General features: G+C 44.4%; 1 protein-coding gene across 1 annotated transcript in view; it reads right to left on the bottom strand.

The window, feature by feature from the left end:
* Positions 1 to 2,756: 2,756 nt before the first annotated feature.
* hdac4 (histone deacetylase 4) overlaps positions 2,757 to 18,080 on the bottom strand; it is a 218,972-nt gene continuing 203,648 nt past the window's right edge. Inside the window, exons 25-28 of the mRNA XM_056289300.1 lie at positions 17,430 to 17,563; positions 6,763 to 6,847; positions 4,475 to 4,616; positions 2,757 to 3,166 (exon numbers count right to left, since the gene is read on the bottom strand). Of these exons, the coding sequence (XP_056145275.1) occupies positions 3,127 to 3,166; positions 4,475 to 4,616; positions 6,763 to 6,847; positions 17,430 to 17,563 (401 nt within the window). The 3' untranslated portion in view covers positions 2,757 to 3,126. The remainder of the gene's footprint in view (positions 3,167 to 4,474; positions 4,617 to 6,762; positions 6,848 to 17,429; positions 17,564 to 18,080) is intronic.

Raw genomic sequence — 18,080 nt, 5'->3', positions numbered from 1 at the left:
GAAAAATATCAGATTTCCACTTTGGCAATTTAGAGTTTTATATTATAAGCAACAGCTGTTTATGACCAAGTGCCGCGAGTCTTCGATAAATGGTCACCAAAAGTACATAGGAGTCAGGTGGGGACACGGACTCTTCAAATCCTGTTTGTTTTTGGTTGTTTTGGTCTAACTGAAAGTATAACTAAATCAAATCTGATGTCATTACTGGATAGTATGAAAATGTATGTGGTGAGAAGCATTGCAAATGGCACTCTTAAAAGGGTTATGGCATCCTGTGGATGTTTAGTCAAAGCCAGCCATCCAGGTTGAAAAGCAAAAAGACAACCAATGGGGATGCTATGGGACGTAAAACACAACCAGAGAATTCTAGTGAGACCAATGAAAGAGATCACCTTGTAATACCAACAGCAAAAAACATCGCAATATTTCATATATATATATATATATATATATATATATATATATATATATATATATATATGAAATTACACACACACACACACACACACACACACACACACACACACACATTTAGATTTGATATATAAATCTGCTATGAACAGACAGTGTAGTGAATACACAATTGTTGGAACCATTATACAAAGTAAAAATATTTTCATTCCTCACTCGCTCAAAAAACCGGAACCTAAAAAACACGGCATTAAGACGACATTGAAAACAGGATCAGAACCCTCACCTTTTGTGAAGTGTGTCAGCTGTACAATGTACAATGTAACAGAGAGAGCTAGATAGAGAACAAAGGTAAAAAAAAACCACACAAGTAAAAAAAAAAAAAAAAAGTTACCAGAGTCCACACGAGACAGCAACAAAAGCAATACAGAGAAAAAAGAAAGAAAAAAAAGGCAGGGAAAAAAAATCATCAAAATTAGAGTAGTCATTGACAACAATTGTGTGTGGCAGTATACCCAGAAGGTTAATGCTCTGTGTACAGTAAACAGTAGTATACACCACAGCACTCAGCGTCCCGTTTGTTTGGAGATAAGAAAAACACACGATTAACTCTTAGATGAAATAAACACGGGAGAAGGTAGTTGCCCAGAGGCTAAACATGAGTTGGGGGATGGTTGAGGGCACAGCGCAGGAAACTAACTTTCTACCTACTGGCTGCAGTAGCTGGTACATCACAAAACTCACCTGTTCCTCTCATTAATTAAACCAGAGCACTGGACAACCACTGGTTGTACAAAATATAAGCTACGTGTGCTAACCAAGGTCGAGAGGATATTTGTCATGCATGTGCTTAATGCATTGTCTCATTGTACAATATGAAAGCAAATAACTCTTGTATGTGCATATACTTTTCATGTGTACTGTCAAGAGTGCAAGCAATGTCTAGAACAGAGAGCTTATTGTCCCCCAGAGGTGCACATCCACACACGAGCACACGCATATGAGCAAGTGTTTGTGTGTGTGCGCGCGCACACACGCACACACGCACACACGCACACACACACACACACACACACACACACACACACACACACACACACACACACACACACACACACCTGCCTGATAGCACCTGGCAGTTGCAAAGCAGATGTGCTTAATAAGAAGCAATGCCTGGTGGGCTAGCTGTGAAGGCCTATAGGAGTTCTGCAACCCCCCCTCTGTAAAATCAAAGATGGTGGGTTTCTTATTACCACTGAGACAGTGCTCCTAAAGAGAGGAAGGGTAGATTGGGTATTCATCGAATAAGGTAATGTAAAATCAATTTCTTAATGTTCTAAAATTTGCCAATGTTCAAGTGGCCTGGTGACGGCTTATAATAGGTACTGTTTCTTGCAGGCAAGATTCTTAATATTAAAACTGCTACTGTAAAATCTTTTATATACATCTGCAATACTAAGTGGTCTGACTCTTGATATGATAGCACATCATGCTTTGGCTTGATTAATCTCTTACTATTACATACAAATGGTATTCTAGCTTTTCAGAGGGCAAGTCGCTCTAATACAGTGCATGCTAGTTAACTCTTCCCTTGAGAGTATAATGCCTATCTGGTAAAGGGTTACAATCAGCTAATACTAAACCATTATACTGGTCCCTTTTAAAGTGAAACAACCAACTCAAACCATGTTAACACCTGTGTGGTTGGCAACTACCTTCCAAACTGGGATGTAAGAGGACAGGAAGGGGGTAGGAGCAGAATGGGACAGTAGGCTGGTCGCAGGGAATCTTGGGTAAACATGCCAAGGGCCTCCAGTCTATGTGCCAACAACGTGCAGGCGTTGAAAGTCTTGCCAGGATAGAAACCGTTAAGGTGTGAGGGAGATTTCTCATTCCCAAATCTGTTGTTTTTTTTTAAGGCAAAGCTCTTTGAACTGATTCATCATGAAGTATCCACCAGGTTTGAAAGAAGGCACAAACTTAGTCTTTTACCGTCAGTCATCTTGGAAACAGTGCGCCTGTTCATTTTTCACATCCGTCTCATCTACTCTATCGTTGAGTAAATCCACCCTGGAAAATCGCAGGAAATCTAGCCACTTCTCGAACTTTTACTCCCCTGATGTCTTTAGCAGTAACAGCAGGAACGATCCATCCTTAGAGCAGAGCCACAATCAAACCATTAGCTCTGTGATTTCGCTGATGAAAGCAAGAAGAGAGAGATAGAGCAACAAGGAACAGATAGGATAAGAAAAGGATACGACTGCAGATGGTCTGTGTCTGGTTAAGACTGATGTAAAATGTACAGTGAATGTCTGGTCTAGTGTTTTTTTTTGTGTGTGTTTTTTTTTCCTTAACAAACACTGGCACTCAAGGTTGTCATCCGAGGACAGCTTAGTTGTCCCTCTAGAATTCTAGGTCCTGAAGAGGTGACCTGGCAACTGAGGTCCTGGCTTCCCCACGCGGGCAAGAGGCAACACATTTACGCTAATCAGTCTCTGTGCTGCCACGTAGCGGCGCAATGGGTCATCTTCAGGGTTCTGTTTCAGTCCCCAGCACTTTCATCAATGCTGCCTTCCCCCCCAGACAAGGTGCCATCTTGACATGGCGCGGGTCAGACACAAGGGCGGGACTTAAATTGAAACAGAGATTTGATTGAGTGAGGACACCATCAGAGACGCAGACAGTTGTGTGAGTGGTCAAACTGGGGTTGCTTCTTTACATGGGAGCCTCCTCTTCCATAGGCTCTTCTTCAGTCCTGGGGAAAGGATACATGTAGCACAGTAAACAATATTTCACTTCATTTTATAGACGTCTTCATCAAGTGAACTTACAGTGCTATGAATGCATTTTTAGCATGGGTGTTTCTAGTCGGGGAGAACCCCAAAATTCACCCCTATTTATGTCATGCTGTACCTATATTTACCGATACACTGATGAGCCAAAACCTTATGACCTCTCACAGATGAACCGAATAACACTGATCATCTCCAAACAAGGGCACGTCAAGGTCTGGGTAGATTAGATGGTAAGCGAACAATCAGATGACTGGGTCACAGCATCTCTGAAACGGCAAGGTTTGTGTGGTGCTCCCAGTCAGCAATAGTGAGTACCTACCAACAGTGGTCTGAGGAGGGACAAACCACAAACAGGCGACAGGTTGTTGGGTGCCCAGGGCTCATTGATGCGCGAAGGCTATCCTGTCTGGTCCGATTTGACAGAAGGTTTACTGTGTCACAAGTCATGGAAAATGTAATGTTGCTTACTGGAGGAATGTGTCACAACACAGCGCATTGCACCCTGCTGTGTATGGATGAGGGTGTGTAGCCACAGACCAATCAGAGTGCCCATGATGACCCCTGTCCACTGTTGAAAGCGCCTACAATGGGCATGCGAGCATGGGAACTGGACCTTGGAGCAGTGGAAGAAGGTTGGCTGGTCTGATGAGTACCATTTTCTTTTGGATCACATGGATGGTTGTGTAAGTGTGTGCTGTTTACCTGGGGAAGTGATGGCACCAGGATGCACTATGGGAAGATGACAAGCCAGTGGAGGGAGTGTGATTCTCTGGGCAATGTTCTGCTGGGAAACCCTGGGTCTGGCCATTCATGTGGACATCAATTTGACATGTGCCATCTACCTAAATGTCATTGCAGACCAGGTACACTCCTTCATGGCAGTGGTATTCCCTGATGGCAGTGGCCTCTTTCAGCAGGATAATGTGCCCTGCCACACTGCACACAGTTTGGAAATGATTTGAGGAACATAATGAAATGTTCAACGTGTTGCCCTGGCCTCCAAATTCTCCAGATCTCAATCTGATTGAGCATCTGGGGATGTGCTGGACTGATAAGTCCAATCCATGGTGGCTCCACCTCATGACTTAAAGGATCTGCTGCTAAAGTTTTGGTGCCAGATACCACAGGACACCTTGAGGGGTCTTGCAGTGTCCATGCCTCGGCAGGTCGGCTCTGTTTTGGCGGCACACAAAGGACCAACAGCATATTAGGTAGGTGGTCATAATGTTTTGGCTCATCAGTGAACACTGACAAAGAATCCAAGGTACCTCTTGCTGATGTGCTTGTTGGCGACAGACAAGGAGGCCATAGCAGTGACCGTCTCAGCCTCTTCTGTCTCACACCTGAGTGCTTCGCTCAAGGAGTAGCCGAGTGTAGATGCCGAGTGTTTTAGAGAGCGCCAGTATTGACCTAGAACAAATGACGGTGCAGTGGCAAAAGTTAAAACAGTAACTACAAAAATGCAGACACATTGGGTGTATCCAGAAATTTAAAGCCACTGGAAATCCAAATCCATGATAGCCTTCTAACGATGTAATTTAGGGTCTTATATACGTAATAGTAAACATCTAAAAAGTATTAAAATGAGCGCCAATCCAAATTCTAAATATTGTCATTTACATTTTTGTAAATATTCCCTTTTCTTTTTGGATTTTATTTTTTATATAAATTTATTTCTGATTTTTCCCTTTTTCTCCCAATTTAGTGGCCAATCACTCCCTATTCTAATTCAAACACCCACCCTCGTACTGCATCTCTCCGGCCGGCAGTTTGGAAAGAGACACCTCGCCACTTTTGTGACAAGGCGAATCCAGGCCGAACCACTGCTTTTTCCGACACACCCAGAGACGCATTCATGTGACGAACACAAGCCGACTCCGCCCCCCTCCCGAAGACCGCGTTGTCATTTATTGCTGCTTTGTCGAGTCCGGCCATAGTCGGATCTGATGAGACTGGGGCGCGAACCCCAGTCCCCAGTGGGCAACTGCATCGACACAAAGCCGATGCTTAGACCGCTACACCACCACAGACCCCAACTTTTTGGATTTTACCCCCTTTTCTCCCCAATTGTACCCATCCAATTACCTGACTCTTCCGAGCTGTCCTGGTCGCCGCTCCAGCCCCTCTGCTGATCCAGGAAGGGCTGCAAACTACTACCACATGCCTCCTCCGATACATGTGGAGTCGCCAGCCGGTGCTTTTCACCTGACAGTGAGGAGTTTCGCCAGGGGACATAGCGCGTGGGAGGATCATGCCCCCAGTTCCCCCTCCCCCCTGAACAGGCGCCCTGACTGACCAGAGGGGGCACTACTGCAATGACCAGGACACATACCCACATCCGCAGACACAGCCAATTGTGTCTGTAGGGATGCCCGACCAAGCCGGAGGTAACATGGGGATTCAAACCGGTGAGCCCCATGTTGATAGGCAACGGAATAGACCGCTATGCTACCCGGACACCCCTTTGTAAACATTCCTGATATTGGGTTTGAATTGGGCGTGGCTATGCTTAGACATTTATTATGAAAATTCCACAATTAATTCTGCAAACCAATATAAAAAAGAAAATCCACGACAGTTGTCCCACCCAAACAGGTGCAACAAAACCTCTCTGCTCCCGCTCAGTTTGCCTTTTTGAGTCTATGTAGCCTTCTGCAATTAGTTAGCGTGTTCCGGACGGGGCTACAGTTTGGGGGGGGGGCATTAAACTCCCCGCTGCCTCCCCGCAGGTTCCGAGAGTTTTGTTTGGGACCAAGCTTGGAAAGCACCAGAAGGGGGAACCCCCCGGCTGCCAATGGCTCCTACTGCCGCTGCCGCCGCCGTGCCATCAGCCCTCAGCGCGCATGACGACAAACATTGTTAGTAGTGCCACCGGAGCAGGGGTTTAGCCACATGAACCCGGTCGGGATAGAGGTCCAGACTAGAAAAGAGGTTGTTTACATGCCTCTGGCCCCGTGCGGAGGGAGATGTCAATCGAAACGAGGGCGATGATAGTCAAAATGTGATCTTCTACACCTATACAGTCTTGAGAAATAGTCTAAACAGCGAAATGAGCTGTTTTTTGAACTAGATTTTCTAATAGTTATGAACATTTATTTTCACTTAGATTTTGATGGATGCTTAATGAGACACTCAAGTCAAGTCAAGTGGTGAGGGAAGACATGCAGGTGGCTGGTGTGACAGAGGAAGATGCAGAAGCCAGGAAGAAATGGAAACGGATGAGCCAATGTGGCAATCCCTAACAGGAGCAGCCAAAAGTAGTAGTAGTAGTAGTAGCTTAATGAGACACTCAACTTTGATATCATAGTATATGCATTTTTACTATTTCAAGCCAAATTTCCAGAGGCTTTGAGAGTGTGGAGATTTGATACTGAGCACACAGATTTTGCATGCTGAGATCATGAGTACATTTGTGTATATATACTGTATATAAATGTGTTGGTATGTGTGTGTGTGTGTTGGGGGGGCGTATTTTAGAACATAATTGAGAAAAGTAGAGCAGGTGAAGATGAAGTGAGGCGTCATCTTAGTATTTGGGTATAAATAACCCACTCACTGTGAGCTTCCAAAACCTTCTCCATGGAGTGTACAGCGTTGGCGTTGGGTCTCTGCTGTAGAACCTCCTCTGGCAGGGGGTCCAGCTGGAGGAGAAACAAAATGGTTTCACCACAACACATTAGTGCTTATTCTTTCACAGCCAAGAAAAAACAATGACACTGCTCTGCTCTTTCCCTTTTAATGGTTAAACATACTCAGGGAACCCCTGTGGTTGGAGACATTTTAAGATGTCTTGGCTTAAATATCAGGGCCGCAGCGTAGTGTGGTGGATAGAGGAACTGCCAAAGCAAAAGCAATATTGTCGGCATGACGCCATAAACAGCCCTGTGTCCTGTCAAAGGGTCATGAGCAGGACATTGAGCCTGCTCATTCCATGTAAGTCAGTATGGATGAAAACGTTTGCTAAATGAGACTAAATGTCTGAAGGACAGGCGTTTTAAGATAAAGAGGGAGGTGGGTCGGAATTTTTCTTCAATGTGACTTTATCAGGGAATTGTCTGACAGGTGTATAGAAACACTGCTGCAAAACACTACAGAAACCTTAGATAAACTGATGTGGATCCCTCCAGGTTTAAAGGATTACTTTTGAATGTGGCCCGCCGCCCAGCGTTGAGTCACCGTGCGTGGTGGGGGAACAGCTCGAGCTGCTGACACAATAGTAAATAGGCCCGCAGAGGCTCACCGCCGCCCACTCGCGGAGAGCCTCACCACACAAACTACAATGTGTGCTTTGTGCCGTGTCCTGCTGCAAAGACATGGATACTGGTGCTCGGAGATGCATACACTTGAAAAGCTGACTGCTCATTTAGTAGTGCAGATGCATCATGCATGCACACTCACTGAACTGTGTAGACACACATGCACGCATACAGAGACACAAACACACACACACACACACACAGACACCTGTACACCTCATGACAGACAGGGGCCAGTAAAGTCTGCCAGCTGCATTAGGGGTATTTCATAATGTGCCTTCCCAACCCGGAACAATTCCATTTTCCCTTGAATGCTTTCACCCCCCCTTTCAAAATGGCAGATTTAACAATATTGAAGAAGAAGAAATGTAACCCTTTTTTGCTCAATCACAGCCTTACTGTAAAACACAAAACACCAAGTGAAATTAAGGAGGGCTCAGGGAGAGAGAGGCGGAGAGAATGACAGAGAGGCAGAGTGAGAGAAAGAGAGAGAGAGAGACAGAGAGCAAGAGAGGGACACAGAGAGAAAAGAAAGGTTTACAGTGAAACTTGGGATTGAGCTGGAGAGAATGCCAGAGCGCAGAGGAAAAAGGGATCGCCGGTCAGTCTCTCTTGGCCAAGGCTGGAAGTTTTCTTTTAATTAAAACAAATAGCGGGTGGGAGGGGTCCGCAAGGGCCGAGGAGAGACGGATACTTTAATCCTGCTGTGGCACGACACGTTGCATACAGGCAGTGTCAGAAGCATGTGCACACAAGCAGACATGCACTTCATCACACACAGACAGGAATATGCAAGATTAAAGACATTTACAATATCAAACGATGCCCTAATTTAGAGAGATTCACGTTGAAAGCTAAAATAGAATAGCATCCAATTTCTAAATTACCACCTTGCACAGATAGTAGATGTATGTATAACAATTCTACGCCCTGTAATAGACTAGCGACCCGTCCAGGGTATATCCCCTGCCTTCTGCCCCAATGCCTGCTGGGATAGGCTCCAGTCTCCTGCAACCACAAGCTGGCTAAAGCGGGCATGGACAAAGAATGAATAATATTTCAATGGAGAATAAATACACAAGGCACACACAGAGCCTTTATATCTCTCAGGGAAACAATGTCCACACACACTCACATTCTCTCGGTGCTGAGCTTCCTGGCAGTGTGGTGCACAGATGACTGCCATGTCAAATCTACACCTTGACCAGAGGGTAAAACACAATTCAGAGCCAGACACACAAACACACATACATGCATGCACATGCACACACATACGTGTGGACAGACATGCACACACATACGTTAGACACCATGAAACCCGATTCAGCGGGTGTACATTACTTTTTCTAGTAATATGCTATTATATTATGAGCTAAATCACTGAGCTATTTTCAAGTTAGCTCAAGCCATCCCAACCCAATTCCCTTGTTTTCTCATCTGTACCCATCTCAGTGCACAGAACAGAAAACCCAGCATTCAACTGTTGACTGATTGATAGACTAATAGGCGGATAGGAATAAGGGGTAAAACACTATAGCCCACAAAACTTCCACATAAAGTTAATGGTAAATCCCAGCAAGGATAAATCAGCTCCACATATTTAGAAATGACCAGTCAAACTTCATGAGCAGGAGGCATGCTAGTACTGCTGTCACCATCAGCGGGTATTAATTTGGGCACTGATATACATGCGCCCGTATCTGCATGTGCTTTCATGGTTGGAATAGTAAACCGTGACTGCACTGCTCCCTTTTCTTTTGACGTATGGTGTGATCAGAACATGCTGCTATTATCTAGTGCCAGCAGGTTTAGCCATAACCCTTACTTTGATGGCCGGTTGACTGAGAGAACCCGCCCTTACTTACAGCACGAGGTTAGGGAGAAAGGTTCTACGGTAAGGAAAGGTAGCACACAGACACACACGCACACACACACGCACACACGCACGCACACACCTGGGACCCCAGTGCAGTCGGCCACTGGAGAAAGTGGCCAACAGCAACTGCTGGAGGTCATGTGGATGGAATTTGTTGGAGGAAGGGAAGAGTTGTGTTAATGTTTGCCTTCCTAGCCCAACTTTATAATAACAGTCTAGGGATTTAAACCATCAACCCGACTGCCTAAAGCCCAATTTTCAAACCTCAAGGCTGCAGTTGCCCACCACTTGATTTTTACCGTACACTAAGTGCGGCAAACGCAGCCCAGCAAAGTCCTCGCCCAGGCCAAACTATCCCAGTTTGCCTCTGCATGCTGTCATAGCAGGGTCAGGGGTTTGCTGGGGTCCTGTGGGGTTCCACCCAGGGCAGTACTAGGTGGGGGCAGCCTGTCAGCTTGACTGACAGCCGGGCCTCACGCTTATAAACTTTAATGGCTCTTGTCAGCGAACTCCAGGGGCCCCCACCTGGCAGGTATGGCAAACACACACACACACACACATACACACACACACACACACACACACACACACACACACACACACACACACACACACACACACACACACACACACACACACACACACACACACACACACACACACACACACAGTCTCTTTCTTACCCACACCCTCAGTCTGCTACATCCACTGTATTTATTTTAGTTTCTGGCCCTGCTTGTGCCTTGACCTCCATGTCATACTGTCGCGTCTGCTTTTTTTCCTCTGGCACAGAGAGAATTGTCTTTTTGTATAAGATGGCTTGATCAGTCTGTTTGCCTGTGTGGCATGGCCTTCAAACGCACGACAGCCTGGCCAACAAAACTGAGACACCGTGGAAAGCCGTGAGGCGGGCGTGAGGAATGTGCCCCGACAAAACATTCCGGAGGGAGGCTGAAACCAAAACAGTGGAAAGGAGAGGAGGAATTCCACTTGTTCAGCAAAAGTAAAGTGCACAAGGCATCCATTGTTTACTGTTGTGTCTATAAGCACACACTGGCAGTCCCTAAAACCGGTTGATTATGTTATGCTAATTGAACGAGGTAACGATGTGCAGTGTACAAAGCAGGTGACCTTTTTTGCCAACATGTGTAGTATTCCCTTGAAATCGGGGCGGGGGGGCAGGTGAAGTCGAGCGTGCTTACTGTAACTGGAGTGTAAACACACCGAATAACCTCATTGACAGCTGGCAACAATTAGCATATTAGCCTGTTGTTTATCAAATAATTGCTAACAACCGTGATTTTGACAGAGTCGACATCTGTTTATGTGCAATCATCAATTAGTCCCAAGTTCAGAGTTGACTAACGTCTTCGCCAATGCATCATTCATGAGCTATTTAACTAGAAAGGCTTTCCTGTTACGCACTCCAGTGTTGGGGGTGAAGAAAAGTGCCTGTAAAGTCCATTCAGCAATTTTTATCCCTCTCCTTCCCAGCTAATTTGAGCTGCTTTCAAAGGGAACCCGATGCTCATTATAGCCAAGCTCGTCTTAACCTGCCAATAAAAGCAAGGATATATTTCTCACACTGGAGCGAGCTGTAAAACGCTGGATGCACAGGCTACAGTCACACAGGGGGCGAAGGGGCCTGGAAAGAAAAGCTTCAGGATGTTTTGGCTCTGATGCAGGGCCTGCCTAACTCTGCTTTTGTGTAAATCATATAGTGAGCTTGACAGACAAAAGCTGAACTGAATTGAACTTAAGTTATGGAGTATCTAGTAGACAGTGTGTCTTCATGTCATTTATCAGCTGTGTCCACTCCACCAGGTTTGGTTGATCTGACTCCTTGTCATATTGTCTTCAGTACTCCATCTTACAGTAGTTCACATCCTGATTCTCTGCTGCTGCAATGATCCATTTTCCCCTTGGGAATCATTAATATTGCATCTGATCTGATTGGGGTTTGATTTAGCCTGCTTGGAATACCAGTTGGGAGGACCTTCCTGCATTAGGAAAATTTAGATAACATTAGTTAAAGTTATCAAATGCATGAAAGTATTTCCAGCGTTCAAACGCTTTCTTGTAATTTTCATTTTTCAAAACTTGCTCCAGGACCTTGCCCCATGTGGCAGCTCTTTTTTTCTGCCATAACAAGGACATTAGAAAAACTACATTAGAAGTCCTGGCATATGATATGTAAGCAAGGTTGATGGATGATCTTACAGTTTGTGCTATAGTTAGATCAGAGATTTTAGGTGTAGCGTGGTCACATTGTGTGTTCAAGGCAATTTTAGACAATACGAACCCTTGGGTAGTTTGAGGCTCCATAAACAAAAGCACAGCTGACTGACCAATACAGCTGTGGTCCCAAGCCTGAGCCCACTCATCTGCTCCCGTTACACTCATGCACACACACACACACACACACACACACACACACACACACACACACACACACACACACACACACACACACAAAATACAGTCTTTGCTCTAAACACCCACACACATCAAGTACATAGAAAAAGCTTACACCGGCTCCCTTCTCCGCCAAATCGGTCTCAAAATGCCTCCAGCTCCAGCTTTTTCAACTACATTCCAACTCCACTACAGAGACCTTTGGTGAGATTAGGATAAAAAACACTTACTTCCTGCCATTTCCATCTGATCAGAGACATTGTTCAGGGCACTCTTTTTCTCTACTATCAGTTATCACAACCTCATGCTTTTTGTCTGTTGTGCAGCAGGCATGGCGAGCCACTAAGAAAAGGTCATCAGACTAAAAAAGAAAAAAGTGAGTGATCTGCCGTTGTTAGATGACATGACATCACCTCTTGCCAGAGAGCCAACTGCTCCAAGTCGTGAGAACTCCAGGTCCCCTCGGAGCCATTTCAAAGCATCTACATTTGGCTCCTTCCCTGCTCTATCACAGTCAATGGCTGTTAATGAGGCGTCCTGTACGACTCTTTAATAGGCTGCTGCTGTGGTAATTTTCTGTGTTGTTATTCAGACTCCACGCAAGTGACCTAAAAACTAAAACATAAACATATATCCAGGGTTCCTACACAAATGGCGCTTAAAACATCCCAATACTTTTTTTTTTAATCAACCTAAATATTGCTGACAGGATTTGAAAATTTTGCGGTTGGTAGTGTCTATGATTTATGTTACCCTCTATAGATGACCATTTCTCCAAACAAGCGTCACAAGACATGAAGCGATAGTGGAGCCTGCAACTTCATAAAATATGAGTCACATTTGAACAGATCAGTTCTGGTACATATTTTCCATAGTTTTTGTGAAATTCGTAAAATTTTAAAGATCTGGCAATGAGTGAGATTATCTCTGTGATTTGCAGATCTGTGCAGGAGATCTTGCACATAGCTGCTTTATAACAACAGGTTGCTCCTTCATGACTTCAAATGATTCCTCCATTTTCTTTGATTATCTGATCTCTAGGCCTATGGCTGACCCTGTCGGCAAAGGTGTGAGGGTAACTGCTTTCAGATGTGTCCCAGTGACAGCGTCCTCAAGTACAGCAGAGCCGACGCGGAATCTCGCCGGGCCGAGGGAGTGGCTGCTCCCTGCCTCCTGTCCATTCTACAGTTTTAAGGTCCCTGTGGCACCTATGTAGTGACCCCTTTAGACCCCTGCCAAATAGTGCGCCCTGCATGGTACTGAAACACAAGACTACCCTTTCCCGCCCGATCTTCACCCCTACTTCCTCGGTTTCCTGCCCCTTGGGAAAATGCTGAAGCCATTCTCTCTGTTGGTGATGCATGTAGATTCAGAAGGCTGATTTTCAAGTGTTATTCGATGCCCAGTGCTGATCCAGTGGATTACTTCTGCTGATCTGTGTATACTCAGGCCATTAGTTTGGGGCCATCATGCTAAATGATTGAGACAGAATCTGTTTTTCTCCACTGGAGCGATGTAACATCCTGCCATGTCTGGAAAAACAAAAGCAAAAGAATCTACCACCATGAAATGTTACACTTGACTCTTGGAGTCGATTTTTTTTTTACATCTAATTTGAATTCTAGTCTAGCTTGGTATGTGACAGTACCTCCCTACTGCTTTCTTCCTTGTTCAATTACAGTACATCTTCTAAACCATCCTCTGATCCCTTTATGGCAAAATGAAAGAGACAGAGGGTGCTTCATACTCTTGAGTCTAAGTGTGACAGTCATCATAGCAGTGGCCATGAGTCATCGGTGGGCACGGCAGTGGTAAACAGATTAACTTTATTGGATTAGGGCTCCAGTGTTTGTGTATTTGTCTTTCTTCAACGGCGAGACTTACTCTTCCAGCTCAGAGATGTTACTTTTCTCTGACACATCTGGCATGCTGCAGCACTTTTCCTCTTCTGAGGAAACTTTTTGGAGGGTTAAAAGGGGTTTAGCCAAGTTTCATCAAGCCTCAATACTGTGCCCCAGGCTAACTTCAACCCGTTTTCCACGGCGGTCTGTTGGTTTGTCGCACCCAGTGTCGCTGTGTTCCCAGAGGTGGTGGGCTGCTCGGTCGCAGTGACCGGGTTTTATTAGCGTGATACTGCCGTTATTGTTCTGTTTGTTTTGCTCTGCGTCCAAGATCTACATGGAGCCAAGCCATAGCATTTTTTATGCTTCCAAGAGCTCATTTATGACTTAGTTTGTCTGTGGCACTGGAACAACAGGTCTGGTCTTGGGATGCACAAAAAAAAAACACTTTCCCAATGAGGACAGCATTTCTGAAAATTCAAAACAAAAGAAATCTGATCCATTACTTTGATGAGACACTATTCATTTCATGGTCAGAACTGAGATAAAAAACGGGACTGCACCTGTATTACTTTAGCTGAAAGAGTCATCGAAATGTCAATTCGTTTTTTTTTTCTTGACACGTTACAAGTGTTTCTTAACAATGGATTTCAATATTGGGAAATGTTCTACAGTGCCCTTTGAGACTGAAGTGAGAATATTTTTTGGAAGTATCATTGTTGTATATCAATACCAAGACTGTACCCGATTTCCAAGCATGCTATTGATGCGGCTGTGTTGTATCAATAGATGAGCACGAGGCAAAAGGGAAAGCGATTTTGCAGTTATGATTAACAGTCTCTATTGGCTTCCACGTTAAATCGTAATAAAAGATTGACACCAGCCCAAAAATTCCAGACTGTTACCTCTGAGAGTATTTCATCATTCTCATTGCAAAAATACATTCATATGCCATATCATAACGGAAATTAGCTGTGGAGAACTGGTCACGCTGTGTGCAATGTTAGACTATATAATGGGAGTGAAAGCCCCATATGCATTATTAATGCCATTCTGAAGGTCTCCCTGGGCAGAGGATAATGGCTTTAGCAGGTAGGCATGTCCAATTACAACAAACACCCAAAGGTTGTGCTTGTGGCTGGGTCTGCAGCAACACTTAGGGAGACTGGTCATTTTCTTAAAATAAATGAAGTTTATACATACACTATTAGTCTGGATATTCAATCTTCATGTCCAGTTCTTAGTTTAGCTACTGACCACTGAAGTCACCTCGGTATTAGGGCATGGCATCGGCACTTCCTTAATTTGTTTGGCTGAGGTAGTTAAGGGCAACCAAGGCTAAATTTCAGCTGCCATCATTTGTCAGAAGAAGAAAATAATTCATCCTATTTATAACCATTTATAATCAAGTTAATGGGCTGAATTTGCAAACTGCATATACTCAATAAGTACATGTTTGTCTAACTATTAGAAAAATAAGCGTGCTGTCCTCTGTAATAGTCAAGGGGACAGGTATGGACATGTTATATGTGATCTGAATTGATAATAATAAGTGGCCAGTAACTAAGAAAGTTAAACTGAACTCCAACTGGAGTTCTCAACTGGAGTTCAACTGTTGGAGAAGGGAAGCAACTATAACATTACACACTATAAAAACAACTTGTTTCTCTGGAAAGGACAACATGGTGCCATATTTCCTAAACTCTTTCTGAAGAACAAATCCCCTTTAAACTGAACTTATTCTATGCTCTGCATGTTATGTGAACTTCGATAAGAGCTGACTATATAGAAACCCTACACATGAGAATTTTTCCATGCACATGCAAAGCTCTCTTCTTACTCTATAGCTCTCTGCCCTTCTTTCTGTACCACATGAACAGTAGTCCCACGACCAATAAAAGCCTTGAGTTATCTTGGACCCGCAATCAGCAGGGGAGAAAATGAGGCTGGGAGGCCCTTCCAAGAAAGTACTCCAGCCTCTCCATTAGCCGGAGGAGAAGAGTGGGCAGTTCCGAGGAGTTGTTATTCTGTTGTGTGCCATGAATCACAGAGGGCCAGAGTTTGTTCAGTTTTGTGCTGGGCCTACACACGCCTACAATTAACCTTCTGCCTGGAAGTCCTCTGCCTCTGACGTTTTTAAGTATAGATGTGTGTATGCATGTGTGTGTGCATGTGTGTGTGCATGTGTGTGTGTGAGAGAGAGAGAGAGAGAGAGAGAGAGAGAGAGAGAGAGAGAGAGTGAGAGAGCGAAAATGTCTGGTATGACCTGCTCTCTAAGCCGTAGGGACAGGGTTAAACAGGATAGAGGGAAGAGGGTTTTGGCTGAGATAAAGCAGAGTATTGAGAAATGAACAGGCTCTCCCTTCCTTAACATACTGTTTTTCACTTCATATATCTCTGTCGAAGTGATGCCAAACCAATTTCCTGTACGTTTATTGAACTGGGACATTGACGTGATCTTGATTATCTTGCCCCTTCTTTCATTCTTTCAAGTGTTTATTCAAAAAAAGGTTGTTTCCTTTCTTTAAGTGTTCGTTCAACTGTGAAAGAGTCTCCTCCTGCCCTTGGTCTTGACAGACAAGTGAGCCCACAAACCCGTGTTCATACCGTCTCGGCCCTGCTCTGCCTTTAAAAGCTGTTGGGAATGTAGTAATAACAAGCTGAGTGCAAATGACCAACAAAGCAAAGTGGACAAGTGCTCCTTGATTTCTTTGCTGAAACAAAAGCAAATAAAAAGATGCCGACTTTTATTCGAGGGTCCATCTTGTAACAATTTACGACCACACCCATGTCTGTCTGCCAAACTCGGAAGTTAGGACTTACGAGGAACACCTAAATGCCGCTTTAGATTTGGAGTGTTTATTGTTTGGTCATGGAAGAGACTTTTCCGGTGTGGTGTGACAGCAAAGGAATCCCAAAAGTGTTGTGGATCTGGAAGTTTTTTGATCATTCATTTGTAGCGAAGAGATTTTTGTCAGCTGAAATAACTCAACATTCTGAAATGACGTATGATATATATATATACACACACACACACACACACACACACACATATATATATATAAACCCAAACTATTCCATGAATATAAAACAACTGAGATTTTTTTAATCATTTTGAAAAAGTTGGAATGCAACTTCAAACCATTTGACCATTTTTTTTACTTGGTAGATTCTAGGACCAATTGAATGTGTGCAACCACCAACAACTATTGTTAAGGTGAAGTTTGTGCGATTACTGAATAGTGAAAATATTTCCTGAGCCAATGCAGCCATGACCTCTAAATCCTACAACTAAGTGATGTGGAATGGAACCTAAAAGAAGAGGAAAGAAGAAAAAAATGTCAATTGGTCTAAAGGATTTAAATAAAGCTGTGTGTGTGTGTGTGTGTGTGTGTGTGTGTGTGTGTGTGTGTTTTCCAAGTGTGTGCATGCATGTGAACAAGTACATCTGTCAACCACACATTTTCTTCTTTCAGCTGAAATTTAACCAGAGAATGTAAACTAAAAATGCCCAGGTTTTCTCATGCCTTGCATCACAATCATCCACCCACACCTGAGGGCTACCCTCACCAAACACAGTCCTCTACCGTTGGCAACAGAGAGTGCCATTGGAGAAAGTGGAGGTCCAGAGCCATGCTTTTAAGGGTACTTTAAAATTAGTTTTCATGGCCGGCAGGGCGTTAGCCTTTCTCTCCCTTTGATCTAGTGATTTCAAGAACACTGATTTGCTTGTTTGCCTGATCCAATTGCTCAATGTTCAGCCCATCTCACCGTCCAGCTCCAAAACCATCCCTCTATCTGTCCCCTACTTCTTCTGCTGGGACTTGTCCCTTACCTCATGGCCGAGCAGAGCAGAGACACAGGCTTCGGAGGCGTCACAGATGGCTGTGAGGTCATGACCCCCCTCCAGGGCTAGCACCAACCGGCCGCCTGCCAGGCCCATCAGCTGCCTGGTCAGATAGCCAAAGCCTTGACACACAGGAAATGACAGCAGAGAGGAAAGAGTTAGGAGGAGAACGAGAGCGGGAGAGAAAAATGTAAAGAAAGGTGGACCAGATAATGAATTGGGGAGGGGAGAGGGACTGCCACTGCAGGATGCTGATCAGAAAAAGAAAAAGAAAAAGACAGGGGTCCTAACCTGGATGAAAAAATGAAGAATTGCCTCATATTTTTCAGAAGTGAGGAAGAGTTAGAGAGAGAGACAGTTTGAGAGACAATGTAGGCACCAAAGATTTTTGGGGACCTAAAAACGGCATAATACGAGTCAGGTTTAATTTTAATATACGAGAGTGAGTATATGCAGTTTGTCTGTTGCTTTGAGTTTTGGCTCAGTCCCTACCTCTGATCTTTCTTATCCAGGGGAAGGGGTTTTAATATATGCATTGAGCCAATCACTCTGCTCCGATCTACCGCTTTTCCCCTTATCCCCCAATCCCTTCTCAAATCCACCCTTATCACCCTTCCCCAACAAGAGCCCCTGATTCTC

Source organism: Lampris incognitus, chromosome 11, assembly GCF_029633865.1.
Source record: "Lampris incognitus isolate fLamInc1 chromosome 11, fLamInc1.hap2, whole genome shotgun sequence".
NCBI classification, from domain to species: domain Eukaryota; kingdom Metazoa; phylum Chordata; class Actinopteri; order Lampriformes; family Lampridae; genus Lampris; species Lampris incognitus.
Note: the sequence above shows the minus strand (reverse complement) of the source record. Positions and strands in the feature narration are given on the sequence as shown.